At 42.3% G+C, this 24,687-nt stretch overlaps 1 protein-coding gene across 3 annotated transcripts in view; it reads left to right on the top strand.

The window, feature by feature from the left end:
• The window catches only part of dusp8a (dual specificity phosphatase 8a), a 49,989-nt gene extending 26,110 nt beyond the window's left edge, over window positions 1-23,879 (top strand). For 2 of the 3 annotated variants that reach the window (XM_014985298.2, XM_014985296.2), the window contains exons 4-7: window positions 17,368-17,534; window positions 17,624-17,783; window positions 18,757-18,880; window positions 19,187-23,879. In XM_014985298.2, coding sequence (XP_014840784.2) covers window positions 17,368-17,534; window positions 17,624-17,783; window positions 18,757-18,880; window positions 19,187-20,402 — 1,667 coding nt within the window. In that variant the 3' untranslated portion in view covers window positions 20,403-23,879. Of the gene's footprint in view, window positions 1-11,086; window positions 11,885-17,367; window positions 17,535-17,623; window positions 17,784-18,756; window positions 18,881-19,186 lie in introns of those variants that run through there. The other variant, XM_014985300.2, reaches the window with a different exon arrangement.
• The last annotated feature ends 808 nt before the right edge of the window (window positions 23,880-24,687 follow it).

The following is a 24,687-nucleotide window of genomic DNA, read 5'->3' on the forward strand; positions in this document are numbered from 1 at the left end:
TGCATTCAGAGTATGGCCAGAGATCCTGTTTAATGAGACGAGGTTTCTTCTGTAGACACTGAAGCACGGAGAAGTGTGTTATTGTTCCTCATTCCTGCAGGATTTCTTCCAGGCCTGCATGCACCCCTGCAGAGTTGGATTTAAATTTCCTCTAGACATATTTAGCCACAGTCCTGATGAGAGGATTCAAACTCATTATTGTGTTCCTCAGATCTATTTCTTCATACCTTCTGTTTCACAGACTTAACTTCTGGACCTCCTTGTGCCCCCCCACGCACCCGTCACCACTTTGCTTTCTCTTCCATCTGAACCCTCTCTGTTACACTGAGGGGAGCTCCACAGATCAATGATTTCATAGAGAAGGAGCCAATGGTGCCATTAGGAGGTGAGCTCACCATCCTCTGGGAGATCTGACACATTATTCTCAATGATCTGGTGCACTTTTCCCATCTCTCTGTCCTCTCCTCCTCCACCCCTCTTGTCTTCCACCTCTCATCCCCTTCTCCTCCTCCTCCTCTTCCTTCTTCCTCTCCTCTGTTTCATGGTGCTGAGAACAGAGCTCTATTTTTAGGCCCAGACTCCTGCGGTCATCACATCTGGCGCCAGTGGCCTCGATGCTCTCACCCTGGCCTCTAGATATACAAACACACACACACACACACACACACACACACACACACACACACACACACACACACACACACACGTACACGCTCGCACGCACACACACATACACATCAGCCCCAGCCCCACCCCTATCCGTAACAAGGGCCCACAAAGGTCAAAGTATATGAGCTACAAAATACCTATGACATCACCTGGCTGCTCTGAGAAGTGTTACAGGCTCTGAGGCGCATTGGAGCTGAAGAGTGACATAATGCTGCTTTCTGCACTCAGTCTGCAGGTATTCACTGAGCTCCTTTTTTCTTTTTAATTGTTGCCTCACAAACACATCCCAATAAACCTGCAGATGCACGCACACACACACACACACACTGAAACATGCAATCATGTAACGTCGGTTTACGGGGGTGGTGATCCTAGTTTTATGCAACAGGGTTCAGAGATTCTGCCCCTCCACCCCCAACCCTTCATCAGTCTCATTGCTCTCACATGATAAGCTTGATGTCATCATTTGCTCCTTCGCTCCTTCTTTCCCTGAAAACTGGAGAATAAAACAGGCCTGTGTGTGCATGTACGAGCACCATATGATGTGTGTGTGTGTGTTTATGTGAGCCATTGCCAAATGTTTCCACCATGACGTGATCTCGCTGCATTGCTTGCCTCTTGCTCTTCTTCTTCTCCTCTTTCTGCTTCATCACACAGTCTTTCACTGGCTTGAACAGGCCTTGTACCACACAATCACACAGTTATATGTATGCAGGCACGCAAAGCAGGAGAGCTTTAGTTTTTTTTGTTTTTTTTATTATTATTTCATGTAAATGAGAAACATGCTTTATGGTGGTAAAATGCTGGTCTTATGTTCGGGTAGTCATCTTAAATCCTACTGCAACTCTAAGGTCCTGGGGTTCTAAGAGATGAGTGTAAAAGTGACAAAAATATCACATCTTAAGTGTTGTCCAGCAGCAGTAGCTCTTAAAAATGTAGCTGCCCTGTTGAATGAGTGAAGTGCCCTAAATACTTTGGATGTAATGCTTATACAGTCCATTCATGGCGCATACCTTCCTGCTTTTGAAATCTATCTAGGGGCCTTTTAAGCATCCTAACCCACCCCGTCTATGCATTTGTCCTACATGGGATATAAATAGTTTGTTTAAAGCGTTACTAGGTAGTGTCAACAGAAGCTGAGGCTGGACAGCTAAGCTAACCCGGGACCCTGGTCCACCCCATCAGCACCTCATAACTCAAACCTCCTCATGAGCGCGGGCCAAGTGCTCTGCTCTTTGTTTGCTGTGCCGTGAGTTTACCGCTGCAGCCTTCCCGCTGATGCCTCTGACAAACATGTGGAGTGGAAATTTCCAGAAGGAGCAAGAAAAAGGGAAAGGAGAAACTAACAATTATGCTGATTTATCCTACTCATTCCTGGCCTGCATCCACTGAATTCCTTTCATGCTGGGACTGCCCACGGCAGTTCCTCTCATACCGTCATTCCCTGGAACAATGGTGGATTCCTGTTTATCGCCGTGCCGGTTTTGATGCACTTTATCTCTGGTATGCTATTGCGCTGCTTTCCTACCCACTCATTTTGTTGTTGTTTTTTGAAGAGTTTTCATCTGAATTGCCTCGCACGTTTGTAAAGTCTTTCTCTTGGTAGGATTTTGAATTGCTACACTTTAAATGTATGTATTTTAATAAGCAAAAAATAAAATGAAACACTGGAAAACTGTTTAAAGACACACAGTGGTGGCTTTTGGTTGACTGCATAGAACTTTTAGGGTTAACGCTCTGGATCTGTGGCTGTTTCCTAATGATTAGGAGAATATTTTCCATTGCAGCAGCAGCAGGCTAATTTTGGAGTTCCAGGGAAGCCTAGAGCTCCAGGTTCAGGAATGCAGCACAGAGTTTTGTGATCATTCTTCATCCTCTGGTTATCTCCTCCTCTGCACATACACTTATAAACACACAAAATGTCAGCCGTACACAACAATGTACACACAGTCATAGAAGAAGGCGGTCCGGCACAGAAAGGTCGCTTCCCCCAGTGTTGTGTAACCATTTCCTGTTTCTGATAAGGGAACATCAGGGCTCCCCGGGGTGAAAGGGAGACGCCTAGAGAGATCAGCGTGTACAAACACAAATTTACATCTCGAGAATGTGCTTGTCTACATGCACTTAATTATTTTTCCGGACCGAGCAGGGAAGCTCCGAAGTTTCCCATCGAGCTCCAGGAATGATTTACCAGCGTGATGTAGGCGTTGGCAGGCTGCACACACAGACGGCTTGTCCGGTTCCTTTCACTGCATCACGTCATTTCTTTTCTATTGTTCTTCTGTGGCTGACAGCATGATGTCACTGCCGTGCTGTGGATGTGACACATTTACACACATGTAAACTTGCGCAGCTCCACACGCTCAAAGATGGGGTCAGAAAAGGCGACCTTGGCCTGAAGTTCTGCAATACGAACCCATCTTTGTGTTTTCTTTGCCTGAATTCAGTTCAAAGCACTTGTCTCTGTATAAAAGTAACGTGTTCTGAAAAGTTTGTCGTTTGATTTAAATATTCTATCACTTCCCACTCAATTTGTCCCTTCAATATGAGATTTCATCTGACAATAATATGCGTGGTGTTTCAGGAAAACACATTGCTGTGTGGAAGCTTTAAGACGAAGTTTTTGAGCTCACTTTAACTGAAAAAAGCAAAAGTGAAGCAAAAGCCCTGCCAGGGTTTTAGTTTTAAATAATAGAAATTTTACTATAAATCTGCTAATAAAGTTTTAATCCAGTGCTGTAAACATGGACACAACAGCAATTTAAAAGCAGGGATTCATTATGAACTTATTCTGGGGTCATTGGAGATTTGTTCATGAACAATTTGTGGCTCCTGGGCTGTTTTGTGTGTGTTGGGGGGAGAGGAACCTGCTCACAGGCTGTTGATCCAGATGAAGACTTCTTAAATTTATTCAAGAAAAAAAATGTATGACTAATTAAATATTTTTATAATGGAAAATGTTCAGTAGTACAGTATTTTATGGACTTGTCTTTCGATTTGTTTTTCAGAGTTTGTCTGGACCTGCAACTTACAGGCACATTCGGCTTGTATTTGTTTGTTTTTTTGTTTGCTTTTTTTCCCTTTTTATGATGCATTTTATTGACTGATGCGTATTATCCTCCAGAGCAAATTGTAGTCCAGAAAATATGGTAATTAGGACCACATAAAACCAGAGACTTTTATTCAAAACCAGACTTGACTATGCCATTATCTGCTTTTGATCAGTTTATTAAACTAGGTGGTAGTTTTCGAAGTAAGAGTGAAACAAATCCAGTTCTGACTGTGCAATAAAAATATTGCAGGCTTATTTAACTGTTGACCAGGTGAAAAAAAATCACAATATAAATTTTGCAACATGTTTTTTTTTCTGATATTATTTGAAAGATCATAATTATTTTCTTCTTTTTTCATTTTAATTAAATGAAGGTAGAAATATTTAAGTATTCTCAAAGTTATAAATGACAGAAATTTCCCACTTACATGTCTAAATTTCCAGCTTTTTTATTCGTAATGAGCTGAACATTTTTGATACTTTTAATGGTTAAATTAGCATAAAAGATTGCAGAAGTAGTTAAGACAAAAAAAAAAGTGGTCAGAAAAACGGTTTGCAGCAGGTGGAGCTCGAGTGCGAATGCTTTAGAGTGTCGACACAATGTGCTGAATAAATTTAGCAGACCGGTCAAACCACACATAGAAACACCCCAGTTCAGTCTGACACCATTGTTTCTGATGGTAAGACAGGTAGACAGGAGAGTAGAGGCCCCATCAGAGGACCAGATGGCATGGCTTTCTCTGCTGTAGGGACAATGTGTGTGTGTGCGTGTGTGTGAGCATGGCTGCCTGCTGCGCCGATAGGAGCTAATTAACACTCAACTGATCCGAGACCAGCCTGGCTGTCTGAAAATATCAGCAGCAAAGGCTCATTACACTGGTCTCCTGTCAGCTCCTCCCTCTGAGAGATCCGTCCAGGTTTGGATGATTATCAAAAAACTGGGCGTTGAAAATTATTAGCATTTCTGGAATTCAACTTATATCCTATTAATTCTGGTTCCACCCATCCATCCGTAGTTAAACCTTGACCACTGTAATAATGTCAGTCATAAACCCTGAACTAAATGTTTTGTATTTTTAAGGAATTAAAACTGACAACCCAGGAAATTTCGGCCTTTAAATGTAAGCTATCTTGACATGGAAAGACGTGGAGGAATCCTCGTTACTGTACATGCGTGAGAAAGAGGGCAACGTGTGTTTTCACAACCTCAGTGCTTTCAAATGTACGAATGAAGCCCTGTGCATCGCTGCTGGTTATTAGCATTTAGAATGAAACCTGTGCAGACAAAGTCACCTCTGGGGAAATCAGGGCTGAGAGGAATGTGAACACATTTTTAATCTTTTCAATACTCCAGGCTAACGGACATGTTTCATGCAGATTTTATGCCTTTGTTTTACTCTCACAAATCCTCTACTCGTACATTTTAAACCTGTGCAAACAACTGTTCTCTTTTTATTAGTCTCAGCTAAAATAACTATAATAACACGTAAAAAGGTGAACGTTTAATCTTAACCAAACCAAAAAAAAAAAAAAACTCGAGTAAACTAAACTGCCTTCTAGTGTTTCATATTAGTGCACAAAAGCTCCTATCTGTCTCCACACACAACTGCACACCCACAACACCCCCAGCTGGGATTTTTAAGTACTTCATCTGGTTTATGAGGACCCGTCTGGTTCTGAAAGCCCCCCTCGGTGCGTTTGATAGCTTATACCCGCTCCTGTTCGGTCTTTATGCGCCTGTGTGTGTGCGTGAATGTGAGTGTGTGAGCATATATCCGAGTGTAAACTAATTTCTCTCCAATGTGGCAGGTTTACTGGTGCAGTAGCCTCGGGTGCAGAGCTCCTCCAGGGGGTTAAGTTGTTTGGAGGGCAGGGGGTCTGCTGTTTGACTGATGTGAGCGGGGCCTCCCCTCCAGGCCGGGCAGACATAGATGAAGTCACTGAATGCATGAGCACGCATATGGTCAAGTAGTGCGCCAGCGCTCCATTTATCTGTGCACAGATATCCTGCGTGATATTTACTGGAGGGAAACGCTTTTCTTAGTTCTTCTTTAGCTTATTTGCAGGTTTTCAAGTCGTTATCCTCCGTCAGATCAACCTTAGCAGAAGACATGCAATTAAGCCTTGACAAAGGCTTTAAAGGAACAAAGAGATCTTAGGTTAAGATGAGGGAAAAAAATGTTTTAAGGTATTTAATCAAACCTAATCATTTATCTTTTCATTCTTAATATTTCTCCCATTCATATACTCTTGCAAGTATTGATGTTTTTAAGTCCCGTGACACCACTGAGGTCTAAATCGTTCTTTCTTCTACCACTTCCCCCACCTTCAATAGCTCCATCCATCCTTCCTCGTTCTCCCTTGGTGACTACCTCACCCCCGAGGCATGGCAGCTGTGTTCTCCTGAAGGCATTACATCACTGCAAGAGCAGCCTTGTTACTGATCCCCTGACAACCAGCACCATCAACACACACACACACGCACACACACGTGCACCTGCACAAGCAATTATGCTTGTATGTATTTGGAGCAAATATCTGCTCGCCCTTCGCCTGAACCCGTACAGCAATGTCCTCCCCGTCTTCCTCTCACCTTTGCACAGTTGAAACTTTTCCTCCTACCCCAGCACATGCATGATCTCGAGGCAAAACACACACATTAACTCATCATCCTAACCTACCGGATTCGGGCAATGACGTCTTCCTTTGCTGCGATATCTTGATAGATGATCTGAGGTGTAGGATGACGCTCCTGTTGCTGCCTGTCTCAGTTGAAAGGGAAATGTTGGGACAGGCTTTGACAAAATATTACAAGTGGGAAAAAAAATGTATTGGAACAAACTTTGCTCTTTATGAACTTTAACAGTTTTTTGCAAATAATACTTTCTGCCGTACAGAAAAATTATGGATAAATGTCTTCACTTTGAGGAAACCCAGTTTGATTTTTGCAGAGAACATGTTTTTCCTCGAAAGTTTTTTTTTTTCTTTATGGATTTCATATTTTTGGATTTAACAATATCTTTCACAATAAAATAATTAAATCACTTCATTTATATAGAAAAGCAGGAGGAAGAATGAATTAAATGGATTTCATACGAACCTAAAAAAATGACGTGATCTCAATAAAATGAAAAAATGTATCTAATAATATGAAATACATTAAATAATAGCCACAAGTAGGATTGACTTTTAACCAACAACTAACTCAATAATTTCTGAAATTTGTTCCTCTCTTTTAAAGTTTTTTTCAATCACCCAAGCAGTGACACATCTTGCTAATTTTCCTCTATAAAATAATTCCAGACACCTTTTCTGATTTCAAGACCCCCTACAGCCTTCACCCACCGTCTCACTTTGTATCTCCGTCTCATGCTCATCTCCATTGCTATCCATGTCTGTTTTGGCTGTTCTCGGCATGTGTATGTGGATGTAAACTGTGCGTCGTCCCAGTAACAAACCCCACAGCATAGAAGCAGGCTGTAAATCTAAGAGGGAGCCTCAGAGGAGGGGGTGTCCAGCACACCTATTTCTGTTGCAGCTTTGGACACATGTGCAGTAAATTAAAAAAAAAAAAAAAAAAAAAAGAATCCCGGCTGTCATTTATAGTCTTGTCTGCAGTCCTCTAATTAACACACCTACTATTCTTAGCCTTGTTACCCCTCTGGGATCTGAAGAAGAACTCGAGCGTTAAAAACCAGATCCCGAGATCTGCTGTTTTGTGTTGTTATTAGCTTCCCCTGTTGATGTGAAAGCTGCTTTATCAACTGGGGGCAGGTGTGGAATCAAACTGAGATGACCGGCCATTGTGATTGCGGTGTAACGACCCTGGTTGACCACTGCGCTGTGCCAGTCGTGCCTCAGGCATCCGCAGATGGACAAAGTGTGTGTGTGGGTGTGTGTCAATGTGTCTGACACTGCATTTTTCACAAAGCTCATCATCAGCAAAGTGACCTATTTCCTCTTTCTCCCTGCCCAGCTGTTAAACAGAGGTTGACGTAAGGCTGTGTTCTCACCCATATATGATCATTCAGGGGTTCACAGCGATGAGATGAGGTCACTCGGTGTGCAGCTTAAGCCCCCGTCACCCAACCAAACCTCCCCCAACTCACAAGCAATCAAGCTTTCATGAGCTTGATTGCCTTTTTGTGAGAGACAGATAATTGAATTTACTGAACTGAACTGAAAGATTGGAAGAATATTTGACAGTTTAGAGTGGGAAATTATTATTATTATTATTTTCTTTTGTTTAGATATTTGTGATCACTTTTTAAAAAAAATCATTGATAGATAGACCTCAAGTAGAGGTGTGCCGATCGATCGGTCACCGATCACAATCGGGCCGATTTTCGTGAAAAAGTGCATGATTGGTGATCGGCGATCATTGGCTCTTGTTGCCGATACCGATCATCTCATTTCGCAGCCTGTCCGTGCGCTGGTCTCCTTTTTCCTTCACTCTGCGCAAACGCGCAGCAACAAATCCTAAGCGATGTGGAACTATGACGCACTGAGTGAATGGGGAAGTTTGCGTGTTGCGGCGGAAAATTGAAGCACGTCAAAATCCATCAATACAACGAAGCTAATATGACATAAAAACAATGCCATACTTGATGGAGTTTGGCTACATCGAGGCTCACTGCAGTAAAAAAGACATACGGAGGATCAGATAGCAGGTAAAGCAGCGCACAGCTACAAACACTCACCCGGATTAGCATGACGGTCAGAAAGCTAAACAAATAACCCGCGAAATTATTTAAGTCTTCGAGCTGCGATGTAAGACGCTGGTTCTGCTCTCCTGTTGAACCGCTGCAACGCTACAGGTAGTAATATTTCACAGATGGAGCTTCGCTTCTGCTCCACCTGGTAGTGACTCTCACACCGAACCTGCTTAAAGCTGCAGCATCTAACCTAAAAAAAATAAATTTTATATACGTACTAAAACTTTCGCTGTCCTAACATGAGATAGATAATCTCTGAAAAAATAATTGATCTCCTCCCTGATCTGCATAATTACTCCGCTCAGTCAGAAACAGCCAATCAGAGCTAGCAGTAATCAGCTAGCCGCCATGCTATCAGGAAGTTTTCATTCAGTAACTCTGGATTGTTTATTGTAATGGAACCTGTTTTTGCCTTTGAATGTTAAGTTTTATACTTGAACTTCTTGGCAATGTTGAGAGGTTTTATTTTGGCTCTTTGTATTATTTAGCCTCTTCAGAGCCTTCATATGTTATCAGTCTGTTAAAGATAGTATTATCAATAGCAGTACAATTTGCACAATGCCTGTTTTGTTTAGTTTTCTTCTTGGAAAAAGTTATTAAAAACAAGTTTTTGTCTAAATTAAGGTGAATTCATGGTTCCTTTTTCCACATAATGTAACCAGTAGTGTTTATGATAATAATAATTATGTGATCGGTATCGGTGATCGGTATCGGTGTATCGGCCCTCATGGGTGATCGGTATCGGTATCGGGAGGAAAAAACCTGATCGGCACATCCCTAACCTCAAGCATTCAGGTACCTTGAACATATTCCCGTTTTGTCACGTCAAAACTGCAAACGTCAGAGTGTGTCGTTAAGATTTTATGCGCCAGACCAACACAAAATATCAATAATTAAGAATCTTCCCAATTATTTCTAGAGTCTATTTGTGTTCAGTCCCTCTTACTTTGATACTGCTAAATAAAGTCCACTGCTACTCAGATGTTTGATTGAGAATATTGGGAAATAAACAGCAACATAAAGACCAAAGAACACAGCAGACAAGTCAGAGCTGGGAGAAAAAAAATAAAAGCAGTGTTAGTTTCCAACATCTCACAGAGCTAAAACCGCCCATCAGTCAAAGGTGGAAGGAGTACAGCAGAAGAGCAAAACAATAAAGACGTACACATGCAACTAAAACAACAGCATCATGATGTGGGACGCTTTTCTCCAGTTGGTAGAAAGAAGCTGATCATAATTATTGTAAATAATATGTCTAATTAGTCTAGAATCTCTCTAGACTGTTAGTCTAGAGAGATTCTAGACTAACAGGTAACCAATTAATGCACAAAATCCGCGTAGGACAGCGAAAGTCCTAGCGCAAAATTTTCGCGAAACAGGCGGACGGAGCCTGGTGCTGCAAGGCTGGAGGCCTTGTCCTGTTAGGCTGTGATTTTATCTTTTCTTTTTATCTTTTTATTACTTTCTTTTTCTTTCTCACTGTTTAAAATTATGTAAAGCACTTTGAAATGCCTTGCTGCTGAAATGTGCTATACAAATAAAATTTGATTGATTGATTGATTGATAAAGATTGATCTCTGGTGCAAAGACTCTCCTTCCACCACGACAGAAACCTTCAACATACAGCAGTGGCTCTAATATCAGGCTTTAGATGAGAGCGTTGTTGTGTTAGAATGTATAAAGTACACAAAGTTCAAACCTAAATCCAGCTAAAGATCTGTGGCAAGACTTTGAATCAGTCTGACAGAGCTGGAGCTCTTCAACCGAGAAGAAAAGGCAAAAAGAAAAAAAGGAGACCTGTAAAAGAGAGTAAAAATATATGCCGCGCTCAAACTGGAAATAAAATATAATCTTATTTATTTATTTTCCAAGATCCTGTGATCCATTCCCATTAGTTGCTTAGTTTAATCTTAGCTTTTTTTCCCACTATGAACATGTAGCCTGTTTCTTAAGTAGAGGAGTCTTCGACCTGACTGCTCTTCTCTGCTCTTTTCTGCTCTGTTCCATGATGTTTTGCTTCATGTCAATAGTACTTACCTTTACTGTCCTCTGCTCTCAGCCATGAAATCAAAAGGATGAGAACAGAGTGTCCACTGGAACATTAAACACAAACCAGAACAGGAAGCGTTTGTGAAGTCAAACAAATTACATCACCTTTAGAAAAAGATCAGATATCAACACACTAACTTGGTCTTAAATCAAACTTTAAACATGTCATTTACTGCTAAGCTACAGTAATCTTAGTCAAATCAACCTACTTATTCTTTTTCAGCCAGAACCTATTTTTTACATTAACAGACAAACATCTTTTGGATTTTCTTTCAAATTAAATAGCAGTCTTAAAAAATGGCTTCATGCCTACAAAATGACAAACACCAGCCAGTCGCTGTCCTATTTTCTTTGTAATTGGCAACTGAGATGTTAGGAAGCTTTGCGTGTCTCATTTCATCTTAATATCTTCATCTCATCCGCCATCCCGCCCCGACATAGCTGGGCCCCTGAGGTGGCCGCATATTTGCTGGCTGAGTAAGGAATGTGGTTACATGCTTTAGATATTAGCTATGACGGAGCGCTGGCTCCACGAGCGAGGGAGGAGGAGACGGTGCGAGCGGGGAGGGACGGAGGTTTGGTTAGAGTCTGAGCTCACGGCAAGTGAGCTCATTCAACCCCAGAGCTCGAAGAAGAGCGAGTGCAGCTCCGTCATCTTCCTCACAGAGAGAGTCATAGGAGGAGGAAGGCAAGAGGGAGGAGTGGAGAGCGGTGACGGAGCGAATGAGAGACGGGAGGGAGTTGGAGCGGCACAACAATAGCGGGCTGCTCTTCTGGCTGTAGACACTCAGACAGAGAGCGCTCAGAGGAACACACAGCCGCTCTGTGGAACCAGCTGCAGGCGGATCACAGCTGGCGTTTTACATACAGGCGTTGCATTTTGTTTTTCTTTCTTCTCGCTCTCATAGAGGCAAATAATTCTCACAAGACCACAGAATTGCCGTTTATTGAGGCAGGAGCATTCTAGGAATTTTTGTGGTCCAGGCAGCAGGATTTTGTTCATATGTTGACTTGACGAGCGTCTCCACAGGCCACTTTGGACTATTTTTTCATTGTCTTTGAAAGTCACTCAGTGGAGACTGGCGCAATTATTTAACCAGAGCAGAGTTTTGTGGACTTTTGGTTTCTAAACTCACCCTGACAAAGCACTTCTGTGTGTTTTTCCAGTATTTTTCATTTGTTTGTTGGCAAGGACTCTTTTTGTCTCCAACGGAGGGGGACACCTGGACATTTCTATCTGTGTGTGCATTTGAGAAAGACTTTGTACTGGGGGCCAAGGGAATGCCTTTGGATGTTGTGATTGCCCCTGCAGAGGACTGCTTTTGGCCAGAGCTTCAGGAATCAGACATGAGGCTGAAGATCAGGGTCCGCCGGATGAAGCAGGGGAGAGAGCTTCGAGGTGTGTATTCACGTGGAGCATTAACACCTGCAGAAGATGTGTGTGTGTGTGTGTGTGTTTGTGAGTACAAGAAATAAGGAACAGCTACATGTACATGATGAAGGCCTGTGTGTATGCATGAGTGCATAAAATGAGTGGAGCTCTATGAGAGATGCACCTTTCAGGTATTCGGATGAATACTGCAACTTAAAGATAGATGTGATGTGAATTTAAAGGATCCAAACCAGATCAGTGCAGGAACCGACGTGTCCTCAGCATTCTACTGATGCTGGAGACACAGAATAGGAAGAAGGGTGATTTAAGTGGATGGAATCATGAAGGTGAGAAGCAAAGAAGGGGAAGGAAAGGAGAAGCGGCAGGAAAAACGACCGAGAGGGGGGAGACCGAGAGCCGTGACCTGCAGTATGACATAGTGCTCACTAACTCTCATCCTGTGGTCTCCGAGATGTTTGGGTCTTTCTCAACCTTCTGCTTTGCTGTTTGCTTTCTGCACTTTCTGCAGGATGGCGCTTCAGGGAGATTATGCTATCGATATGTGCAGGGTGCACTGCAGGTGTTTAACATAACACATTTTCACACAGAGCAATGAGGCAACGCAGAGCCAGGCTTCTGAGGGAAAAGCCTTCAACAAAAGAGCCCCGCACATCGCACTATAGTGTCTTTTAGAAATGGTCTGGTGCAGACTTTTCTTACACTTGCCACTGCTCTGTTATAGCACATCCTTCACCACCGAGCATAAAAAGAAATCACACCTTTGCCATCATCAGATGAAAATAGCCCTGTGTGTCACAGGTACAGAAGCATGTTGGCACGTCTCTGTGAGAACTGGCTTGAGCATGCAGACTAAATTATGGGAGAGTTTATGGGGCTATAATGCAATAACACGGCGCTGCTGAAACAGCAGGTGATCAAAGTGACACGTCCCCGTTATCTGCGCAGCCAGATAGAGGAACAATAAAAAGTTCAACCGTCAGCAGGTGTGACGACGTGATAATCATAAAGTTGACACCATGCATGACAGGCGATGATCTCACCCTCTTAGTTCATCAGTATTCTGTCTGTTGGCCTATTTCTGACCAAAAACACACACACACTCCTGCTTCTTTTCTGGCTGCAGCAAAGCCTTTGTGAAGCTGAGAGGGACATGTGTGCAATGATGTCATGTTGGAAGGCTGAGCGGGAGGGAGGGGGGGTTACATTGAGATGCTAATGTCCCCTCATAGTGGAGGGGACAGCTGGAGGGCCACAGAGGGATGGCGTAATGTCTCCCCTCATATGAACCACAGGGGAAAAGCAACAGAGGGGTGCAGGGTGGTCATTCACCCAAATCAATGCCCCCCAGACTGTTTAGGTGTGTGTGTGTGTGTGGGGGGGTGTGTGTGTGTGTGTGTGTGTGTGTGTGTGTGTGTGTGTGTGTGTGTGTGCGTGTGTGTGTGTGTGTGTGTGTGTGTGTGTGTGTGTGTGTGCGTGTGCGTGTGTGTGTGTAGCTCATTTTCCCCATTAATAGACAAGGTAAAAAAGCCAAGTGAAATCTACACAAAAGCTAAGAGCAAATTGTATTGACAAGACAGTCAGTGATGTAACAGTGGAAATCCCATTAATAATAAATGCCAGGCAGGTGCTGCATGCGATTTTGGTAAGAATCGTGATATATTTGGGTATTTATTTGAAATGATGATGACGTTTGCAACAAAAGGTTTTGAATAAATGGACTGAAGCCCTTTATGACTTTAAATCTATCCCTTGCTGCTTTAGTTGTTCAGAGTTTTTGCAAAAATAAATCCTGATCTAAAAATAATTCGAACTCGTTATCAGGAGCGTTTACTTTCCTGCATCGGTGATGATGTGAACAGCATTTTATGGTTCTGACCTGCCAAAAGCAACTTTATCTCATTCATAACCCTAACACCAGAAGAGCTATAGCAGAAAAAGATGTAAGTACATTTTTCAACATATTTTTTCTAGCCTTCCTGCCTTGTAGCTATAAATAATAATTTATATTAGGAAGAGTGGTAAAAAAAAAAAAAATATGAGGAAGCAGTTGGTGTATGCATGGTGTTGCTATTTTGAAAGAAGACAAAATGATTACAGCATAAATATTTTAGGCTTCTATAGCTTCTTATTTTAGTGATTTATATATTGACAAGAGCTAGTGTATCCAAAAACAGCAGTCTGCATGAATTACCTTGAGATTGCTGACCTTTTACAATAACTCTGGCACGCTATGCAGCCTTCCCGCTATCTGCTGAAGTGTTGCTCTCTCTCGCTGCCACACAGGATTTGAGGCACATAGATCTCTTAAGGTTGTAGAAAATATGCTTTCCTTTTAAAAATTTTTTTACAGCTTCTTTTATTTCTTCTGATTTTATTTGTGAACACTTAACACTAATAATATCTAGCTTTTAGTCTTCTACCCACAGTAAAAACTGAACACAAGCACCAGAGAAAGACGTGTTTATTGAGTTTCCATTCAGCCGGTCACCAGTGAGGGCTGATCAAGCTGAAAAAAATTTACTAAGCTAATCAATACCCTAGTTAATTGATTTAACAACAATGCATATTGATTATCTAATCACATACAGAGAATAATCTCATTAGATTCATTTTTTTGGCATGTTAATAAATAATGGGATAATTGTCCTCTAATCTCACCTCAATTTAACTTTACAGCTCCATCTACTTTAAAACTAAGACGTAGCAATGAGGCCTCAGAAATGGATGATTTACATTTTTTATTTATTTATTTTTTTTACATTTACAGTCATGTCTATGTTTATTGTCTCTCGTCCTGAGAGTCGGGGGTAGAACTGAAGAGTAAGTGTTTATTAAAAAGAGAATTTCACAGAAGTGACGAGGGGCAAACAAAGAAGCCCTGAGCTCTTGGCTCCAACAGGGGAAGAAAGTTAAATAATGAGTTGCATAAATGATGAAGTGGGCAGAGAGGAACGGAAAAAGGATGCCGATGGCGACACAGTGCCCTCTTTCCTGGTTGTGTGTTTTCCTTCTTGCCAGAACATTTCTTACTTTTTTTTTTCTTTCTTTTTTTTTTTTTAAACAGTGTGTGTTTAGAACTTGGTTAGTCACATCCTGTCCGGGGTACATTTTCATGACTCCAGCGTGACAACTTTTTCTTCTCGAACAGAGAACAACTTGTGTTCGTTTTCTAAATGTACCGTTGATTTATTTTTGCCTCTCAGCGTGTTTGGTTTGTCTGCTAAGTTCAGTGCAGGAGGATGTCAGTTTTCCTCAGTATCACACTGGATTACGGGTGAACTCATCTCTCTGTTTGACTTCTGATGTCATCCCCATGGACAGGGCTTTTTCTATGACTTCATTGTGAGTGTACCGTTTGTTTGGATTGGACTGAACACATCATTCACATGTGGGGACTGTTTAGCCGTCTCTCTGGACTTTTTGGATATCATCATGTCCTTTTCTGTGTTATTTTTTTTCATCCTGGCAACAGTCAGAAGGACAAGTTAAGCCAGCTGTCATCAACATCTCTGCCCTCCCTCATTGTCATGGCAGCCTTAAGTAGAGTCTGTTCAGGCGACGAAGTGCCAATAGCATGCTATCTCCTCTGTGACTAACGTCCATTAGTGGCAGCAGTGTAAATCTTTGACCACAGGAAGGTGTTTTGTAATTGACGTAATGCCGCTGTAATGTAATCGCTCCTAAAAAAGCAGCCGAGCGGACCCATTCTGGCTCCTTATCTCTGACTCCAATCTTCCTTCATGCCAGTAACCCCTTACTTACTCCCTCAGTAGCACGCTCTGGTCTTTAAATGTTAATTTAACACGGTTTGGTCCGCTGCAGTAATTATTTATCCAGATCAAAGAATGCAAATGCACGCGCACACGCCCACACACACACACACACTTTCTCCTCAACCACTCACTATGTGGAACATCCTGTCCACAGACCTTCTAACAACTCTCTAACAATGTCTGCACACAAAGAGGGAAATGGTTGCTGTCTGACATAAGGCGTTGTTTTATTTATTTTTTAATCCTGTTGATTTATCTGCCTGCAGGAAAGTAGCATTTCCTCAAACCTCTGCATTAGATCCTATTTATTTCTCTATGTATGCATGTTCTGTGTCAGAGGTTCTCTGGGAAAAGTTAAACCAGGAAGGAGCCCTTCAAAAAGCATTTCCTCTTTCTGTTTTATCAATTAGAGGGAGGCACTCTGCTACAGGGAGGCCTAAGGCAAATATCTCAACAAATATAGGCTTGTCCTAGCATGACAGCCCTCCCTCAGAGTTTACATTAACTTTTTCCACCTAAATCGTTATCTGATCATTCTTTCTGCATCCATCCATCTCGCCGCTCCACCCCCTCTGCCGAGGAAAGCACTGATGTCATCGCTCTGCCGGTTGCCATTAATAGCTGGAAACAGACAGCCCTTCTTCACTTTCCTCTTAAAGGCACAGTGCACCCAGAACAGCACTGGGTCATGATTGTTTCACACAGTCCTAATGTGAATATCTATTATTGATGTTGGAGGAAATCTCATACTTTTTTTTTTTTTCTTTTTGGAGTTTGCATTGGCCTTTATATCTCTGTATCTGGCTTACAATCAGATCTGCTTGGACAGAGTTGTGTGTGCTTCTTCTGAGCAGTGATGTCATGTCTCATTCACGCTCGCTCTGTGATCATTTGTGTGCATGTGTTTAGCGTTCGCTCTACATCCCAGATTGGGTCAGGCAGGGCTGAACGTAGATTAGGTTCTAATCTCCTTCTCTGGGGCTCAAAGTTTTCCTTGAAGCTCTCCGTTTTCCTTTCAGCACTCTGCACCCACTCCTCAACACACACTCTGCTAAGCCCTCACCGTTTCCTACCCTGTAGTTATACAACCACACTGCTGCAGAGTAATTATGATTATTATGGGGATGTGTGTGCGTGCATGCATGCGTGCGTGTGTGCTTGCATTAGGTAGAATAAGTATTAAAGCAAGTGAGAGTGAATTTTGAGCATATGCTGAAAACTAGATCATAATCTCCATGTGCTAACATGCGTGTGTGCGCGGGTGTGGGTGTGTGTGCGTGTGTAACCGTGTGTGTGGGTGTCAGTGGGATGTTTCTGGGCCTCTGTCCTGGCCCTGCACCTGTGGCCTCTCTCATTCCCTCAGCCTGACGCAATGCACTGCTACAGGACATGAGCTCATGCAGGAAACAGAGCCACACACATACACATATGCCAAAAGTGGAGCCGCCTGCCTCTTAAAGGGCCAGACGTGCATTCCTGGCCGCCCAGCAGTTAACCCAACTTGCACACAGAAGCACAGAGAGCCTCCTTTCTTTCGCTTCTGTTTCACTAAGCAGGACCCAGACATTGTAGCCCAGATTCAGCCTCCAAGTGTCTATTGAACGTGTGTCCATGGTGCTAATGGTGACGAAAATGGAGTTTCCACTGTGGCATGTGGTTGTTCAGTGGAAAATCATTAGTGCACCTAACCGGTTCTTGCCTTTTCTGTCTCTGCAGGAGGTTTCGCAGCTTTTTCCTCCTGTTTCCCCGGCCTGTGCGAGGGGAAGCCTGCCACTGCACTCCCAATGAGCTTGTCCCAGCCCTGTTTACCTGTGGCAAACGTAGGACCAACTCGCATCCTGCCACACCTCTACCTGGGTTCACAGAAAGACGTTCTCAACAAGGTGAGATTTAATCACCAATTTCGAGGATAAGACTGGCAGAATAATCTACCATACATAACCCCCAAACCTGTTTTTGCCAATCTCTTTAGGATTTGATGTCTCAGAATGGCATCACTTATGTCCTGAACGCCAGCAACACCTGTCCCAAACCGGACTTCATCAGTGAGAGCCATTTCATGCGCATCCCAGTGAACGACAACTACTGCGAAAAACTGCTGCCCTGGCTGGACAAAACAAATGAGTTTATAGGTAGGAGTCTGCAGCACATTTACGCAAGTTTCAGCTCAAGGTAGAGATTAGAAACGCAATTGTAAACCACGGAGGTGGACTCCTGTCAAATGCTGTACTACTCAAAAAAAACACCCATGAAATTCTGTACATTTTCATTTAGAGTATAACATCCAACTCTAATTAGGTCTTAATGCCAAAAACGGTGAAAATGCTACTTTTCTTACATTTAGATTTTCAACTAAATATTATAAAATGCACTCAAGACTTATTATAAATGCTGAAATAGCTATTTAGTAAGCCGATTTTGACAGATTCTAACTGAGTCTTTAAAGGCTAAACGTCAGCCAGTTTGCAGATTACAAATATCTTGGATTTTGTCATCTTATTCTACTGAGTCCCCCAAAATGCAGTCACCATGCTGATTTAAAAGTGGAGGAGGCTTTTGCAATGCTTATGTAACAGACTGTTGTTGGACAGCTCAAAGCCTTTATTAGCCGACTGTCAAAACAGCTGACGAACATCCCAAGAAGTACTTCCTTTTGTGCTTCAAAATTTCAAACATAAAGTTTAAAGCAATCACCTTCATATGGTGTGCTGGGGTTGTGATTATAGCTTACAGTTACTGCACTGGACAGTGTCAGAGATAGTGGCATGCTAACAAGTTGGATAGCATTCTGAAAGGTAGACTTTACATTGACAAGAAATAATATCAGAGATTTTCATATTTCATGATCTGACGCAACATTTTTTTGTTTTGTCTCTAAGCACAGAATGTTTTAAAATGTTAGTCCTAAGATGTCGGCCTCCTTGTTTGTCTTTTGAGAGTTATTGTCCTCTGAATAGGAACCAGAAGAGGCACTACAGCTTTCTACCAGTTTTCACAAAAATCCTTTATCAAAGAATAGACATTTCAAGGGTTTACATTATTGTATGCGTGAGTATATCTGTTTGTTTGTTTTTTGTTACAATCTGTTCGTTTTGCTCCCATCAGACAAAGCTAAGGTGTCAAACTGCAGAGTGATTGTGCACTGCCTAGCTGGAATTTCACGATCAGCCACCATCGCCATTGCATACATCATGAAGACAATGGGCTTGTCATCAGATGATGCCTACAGGTATGTTTGCCCCTCCCACTCACCTCCAGTTAAGCTAGGGTGTCATCGTTTTTGAAAGGATGAAAGAAGAAGAAATCCCGTTTTCATTATGAAATGAAATTGTTAAGGCGGTTGCCAGGTTGCAGTTTGTGCAACAGAGTTTGTTTTGGCCTTAAAGGACAAAGCATTTATTGCATATTGTGCACCAGCATAATAGTGGCCCCTCTCAGACCTCATATAACTTTACACAGGATTTATTGCCATACTTTGCTTTCAAATAGTTTTCAGACAACTAATCTTTTAAACTCTTTTTTTTCTTTCTGACAGGTTTGTAAAGGACAGGAGGCCGTCCATATCCCCAAACTTTAACTTCCTGGGTCAGTTGCTGGAGTTTGAGAAGGGCCTGCGATTACTACAAGCTTTAACCACAGATGACAAGAAGTCTGAAAACAACTCCAAACAAAGTTCTGAGGTTAATGGGGTCTCTGCTGGTTTTGAGATCAACGGCCACCACACCAGCTGTGACTCATCAGTGGCAGATCCTCACACCCAGACTGAACCCAAGTTACCATCTCCCACTTCCCTCCAGCAGGGCTTTAACGGCCTGCACCTCTCGGCAGAGAGGATTATGGACACTAACCGTCTCAAACGCTCCTTCTCTCTGGACATTAAGTCTGTCTACTCTCCTAGCAGTCCACATTGCCCCAGCATGGCACCCACTCATTCTGAAGACATCCCCAAACTGTGCAAGCTCGACAGCCCGGGGACCGGCACCTCCAACGGGGTCTGCTCCCAGTCGCCCGTCCTCCACAGCCCCGGCTCTTTCGATTCACCATTCCCCTCACCGAGCAGCGGGGGTAGCATTGGGGGTTTGGGTGGAAGTGAAGGAGTCCATCGATCTGGCACATCCTCATCCAGATCCAGAAGAAAAACTAAGCACAACTGTGGCAGTTCTCCAGTCCACTCCCATCTGCAACATCCTCCCCAGTCCCTCAGCTTGTCGCTGGACCACAAGAGCCCCAGCCTGGAAGAAAACCTCAGGGGTTCCCCGCTCCTCTCGCTACCCTCCCTGCCATCTTTGGGGTCTGGGGCTATGTGGACCAAACACAGAGACACTGTCCAGGCTACAACTCCCGTCACTCCAGTCACCCCAACCACGGACGCTCCCTGGCATTTTGGAGCAGACGAAGGTGGTGAGGGAGAAATGGAGCTGGGAGGAGGAGACGGGAGGGGAGAGGAGTCATCGGTGCGGTTTGGTAGCAGCTCAGCATACGTGGCGTTTGGATGTAGCGAAGGCGCCAGGTTACGGGACAAATCCCAGAGGGAGAAGCTCTCAGGGCCTCAGACACAGAGGGACCACTGGGACTCCACGTCCGCCAGCTCGAGTAATGGTGTTCCTGCGTCAGAAAAGCAGTTCAAGCGCCGCAGCTGTCAGATGGAGTTCGAGGAGGGCATCTCCGAGACAAGGTCCAGGGAAGAACTGGGGAAAATCGGGAAGCAGTCAAGCTTCTCCGGAAGCATGGAGATCATTGAAGTGTCCTGACAGATAATGGACCTGGTGAATGCTGTCCCGTGGGGCAAAAAGTGGACCTGTTTTAAGGGAGTGCCAGAAGAGGAAAAATGAGGTGGAGCCAACAAAGGTTGTTTTTTTTTTTGTTTTTTTGTGCTCCCCTCCACAGACAGTGTTAAAGACTCCAATTGAGGGAAGGACAGATACAAGCTGAGAGTTAATGTGAACAGTTTCCAAACCTGGACTGACAGAGCCTCAGATGTGATGTTTTAGGTAGCCATACTTATTCTGAACTCTTAGAAATTTGAGGAAATCCTGGGGGAAGGGGAGATAAAGGTGTGACTGTTGGTACTGCAATTTTTTCTTTGTTTGTTTATTTCTGTCACAGGTTAAAAGATATCACCCCAAGTAAGCATCACATTGCATCCTGATTATACAAAATTCCCTGATGTTCAGACTCATACTGTTTACCTGTGGTTAAATGTAGTGTGGGCTTCAGTGGATGTATAGCTTGTGATTTGATCCGAGCCCCATGTTTCGTCCCGAAGTTCCACCCCCTGTGTCAGAGAACCGTGCACGGCTACATCCGCCCCACCACCACCTTTTTCCCCCGTGGTCCGGCCCGCCCCAAAATGCTGCAAAAGAACACCACCGACTGTAGTGGACTCCTTAATAGTACTGCGTCCTCCTACTGTCACAGCACAAAGCAGAGAGGTCCAGCGGACTTAACATAAAGACGGTACTGCATTCAATATAATGAAGGATCCTCTGTATTCTGTTGAGAAAAAGACTTGTAACAACGGACAGTGTGTCCCTCCAAAGCACAGTGCATCTATCTTGACTTTGGCTCCTTTTGTTTCAAATGTTAACAGCATGATAAGACTGAGGTTTCCGGATCCCCCCCCAGGCCTTTCCCCACCATCTATGGCCAGAAGAGAGCATGCACCTGAAAGGCTGACTACAGACAGACAAATACTATATATATACAATATGAATATATATAGCAATTTTAATGAACTTCTGTTCAGTTATAGTTTTAATTTATTGTACTGCTTCATTCTGGTAATGAGAAATAATATAATGTTTTGTGGATTCTTTTTTTTTTCTTCTTCTTCTTCTTCTGTTGAATTGTTATTATTTGCTGTATGGTATTTATGAACACACTCATTACAAATACACACATTCAACAAAATTCAAGCAAGCAATATGTGCTGTTCCTTTTGTTTGAGAGAGTGATGTATGACTTTGAGATGCACTTTTCTGCTGAGTGATTACCATTCACATCCTGACAACACGATACTCCACAAGCCAAGTTTTTGCTTCTGTTTTATAAAAAAGAAAAGGCACAGACGTCCCACTGATGAGATCTGTAACCGGACCTCTGTGTTGTGAATTCAGGGGTTTGTCACAACCGAGGGCCCAATTATGACTGAAAAGACTGTTTTTACTCAGCTGTGTGGCGATAAGAAAAGAGCAGCCTAACAACTCGTTGACCATACTCTTATATATATGTTGAAACAAATGAGCCTGTCTTACAGCCTTGGCTGTGAACAAGTATTTGTCCCTCACTGATTTGTTTTGTTTCTTCTTCTATATTTTCCCCTCACACTTAAGTGTTTCTGGTCATCAAAATAAGGTTTTTATTTGGCAAAGATAACCTTAGTAAATACAAAATCCAGTTTTTTTTAACAACAGAAAAAGTTATTCAACCAACCTAAAAAAAAAACAAATGTATATTTAAAAAAAGAATTGCTCCCAAATCCTAATGACTGGTTGGACTACCCTTGACAATCCTTTAGGATTTTCTCGAATAGAACAAAATTCATCGTTCCATCGATTACCTCAAGTTGTGCAAAGCAGCCTCAGACCATCACTCTATCATAATAATGTTGAATGCAGGTAAAGAAAAAATAATACAATTTTTAAATACTGCGTTAGTTTTTATTCCATATTTGATGATGGGATGCAATCCTTTCTGCTTTTGTCTCTTCAGTCTAAGTATAAGAACAGTCCTCGTTATGGTCATCAGTTTTCACCATAGAGCTTTCTCTGGATGCCAGTTTTCTCCGTCTCTTCTTATTCCTCAATGATCAGAGCTAAGACAAGTGAGACATGTAGAACTGTAGAGGTTCTTCTGTTGTTAATGATCCATATTGATCTGTGCTGGACTCGCAAAAATGTAGACACGACTACTGTCTAACGCAGGGGTGGGCAATCGTGGTCCTTGAGGGCCGGTGTCCTGCAACTCTTAGATGTCTCCTTGGTCCAACACACATGAATCCAATAACTGAATCACCTCCTCGGTGCAGTCAGGTTCTCCAGAGTCCTGCTAACGACCTCATTATTTGACTCAGGTGTGTTGAAGTTGAGACACATCTAAAAGTTGCAGGAGACCGGCCCTCCAGGCCTGGAGGTACCCACCCCTGGTCTAACTGGTAGCAACAAGTAACTCACGATTTGACGGTAGAATTACGTTTTCTCATTGGGCCAGGTTAGCACAGGCAGATTTTTCCCACCTTAACAGATAAATTCAAAATCGCAACCTGCTTTTCCTGTCTTACTCTGGTTGTCTTTGTCTGATATGCATTTCTTGATGCTATAAAATATGTAAGTGTGAGGAAAAATGCTGAAACAGAAAAAGAAAATGTGCGAGGAGCCAATAGTTTTTCACATCGACGTGTATGCTAACAGAAGTGCGCTGTCACGGTTTTCGGATCTGGTCACAGCTGAAACTACACATTCACGGCACACTGTACGCCCCTCTCACTTACAGTACATATTCACACGAATCCCTACACGCACCCTTTCGTTCATTCTCAGGGGATCTTTTGGTGAGCCAAGCCCAACACAGGGTACACAGCTGCTGGTACATCAGCACAATGCATGTCCATGAAGCACCCTCTCTCTCTCTCTCTCTGTTTTTTATCTGTTTTTACAGTAATTTTTTAAATTTCCAAAGCTTTGATCACAAGAGCATACCACAATGAACAGAAAAATAAAATAAAAAAAAATCTGGCTTTTCATATTTTGTGGCATAAGGAAGGGAAATAAATTAGCTCTCCTGGTGTGAGAAGGTTATTTATTTGTGATGTAAAATGTGTTTGATATTTTTCTTTTGACCCTGGATTAGCTTTACTGTCTGGCGATCTCTGACCTTTTGACCTTATGCTGCTACAGCTACAAGTTCAGATCAGTCATGTGTTTCCTGAAGAACCTTTTTTCACCTTACTCCCCATATTTTTAAGAATTGTTATTTATGCTATGTAACAAGAATGATGCAGGCTGTCCCCTTTGCTACATTATTATTATTATTATTATTATTATTATTATTATTATTGTACATAGCAACGCATCTAAGAACACTGATAAATTTAGACAAGTTTTTAAAATAAAATCCTGATACCTTAGGCTGCTTGATGCAAAAATACCTCAGGTTCTATTGAAAGGCTTTTCCTTCCCCTGTATATGTTTTGTGAAAATGAGACAAAAATACAGACATGACAAAATACATACCTCTTGTCTGCTTCATTTTCTTGTGTGTTTGCATAAATGGGACCCCAAACAGACGGGGGTACGTGACACAACGGAACAGTGCAAAAGCCACAGTAAGGCAACCGGACACTAGGAAATGGTTATTGATTTTGTGTTGAACAATCTCCTCTCAAACCACACAACAAAGTTTTATTGGTTTCTCATTTTTACAACATTGTAATTTTTGTTAGTATTTTCCAATAGGTTTCAAAATTTAGGTTTGATTTTGTGTTTTTGGGAACTCATGATAATTTTACACAAGTACTGCATTACTTCTTGCATTGTAAATCATTTCTCACAAAGCAGAAATATCCTGGGTTTAAGATAATTTCAAATTAAATTATGTTAATTAAAACATGACATATTGATTGGGGAGACATAACCCAGTATTCAATAACTGAACAAAGATATTCATATATTAAGATATTTATTCCCCACATAAAATCACTCAATGTTGACTGAGGTAAAGTAAAACCTGATCTTCACATTGTGCTTGAAGGGGTCCTCAAAATTTAAAAAATTATCTTTTTACAGTTTGCTTGGAACTACTACTTTTTTTTTGTAAGACCTTTCAACAAAGGACATTTTATCTTTCTCTCGAAGGAGAACGTTAAGTCGTTGGCAGCAGTATGTCAGCTGATGTTCTCCTCCAGGACGATGTCACGGCTAAACAGAATACCAGAGCAGATGTAGGTTCTATAAAAAGCAACAAAAACTGAGAGAGAAAATAGGCAAAAGTTGAACTAATAACAGGTTATGTTAAAAAAAAAATAATGTTGCAGTAAAT

The sequence above is a fragment of the Poecilia mexicana genome, unplaced genomic scaffold, assembly GCF_051168715.1.
Source record: "Poecilia mexicana isolate PSO_F unplaced genomic scaffold, ASM5116871v1 scaffold_6, whole genome shotgun sequence".
NCBI lineage: Eukaryota > Metazoa > Chordata > Actinopteri > Cyprinodontiformes > Poeciliidae > Poecilia > Poecilia mexicana.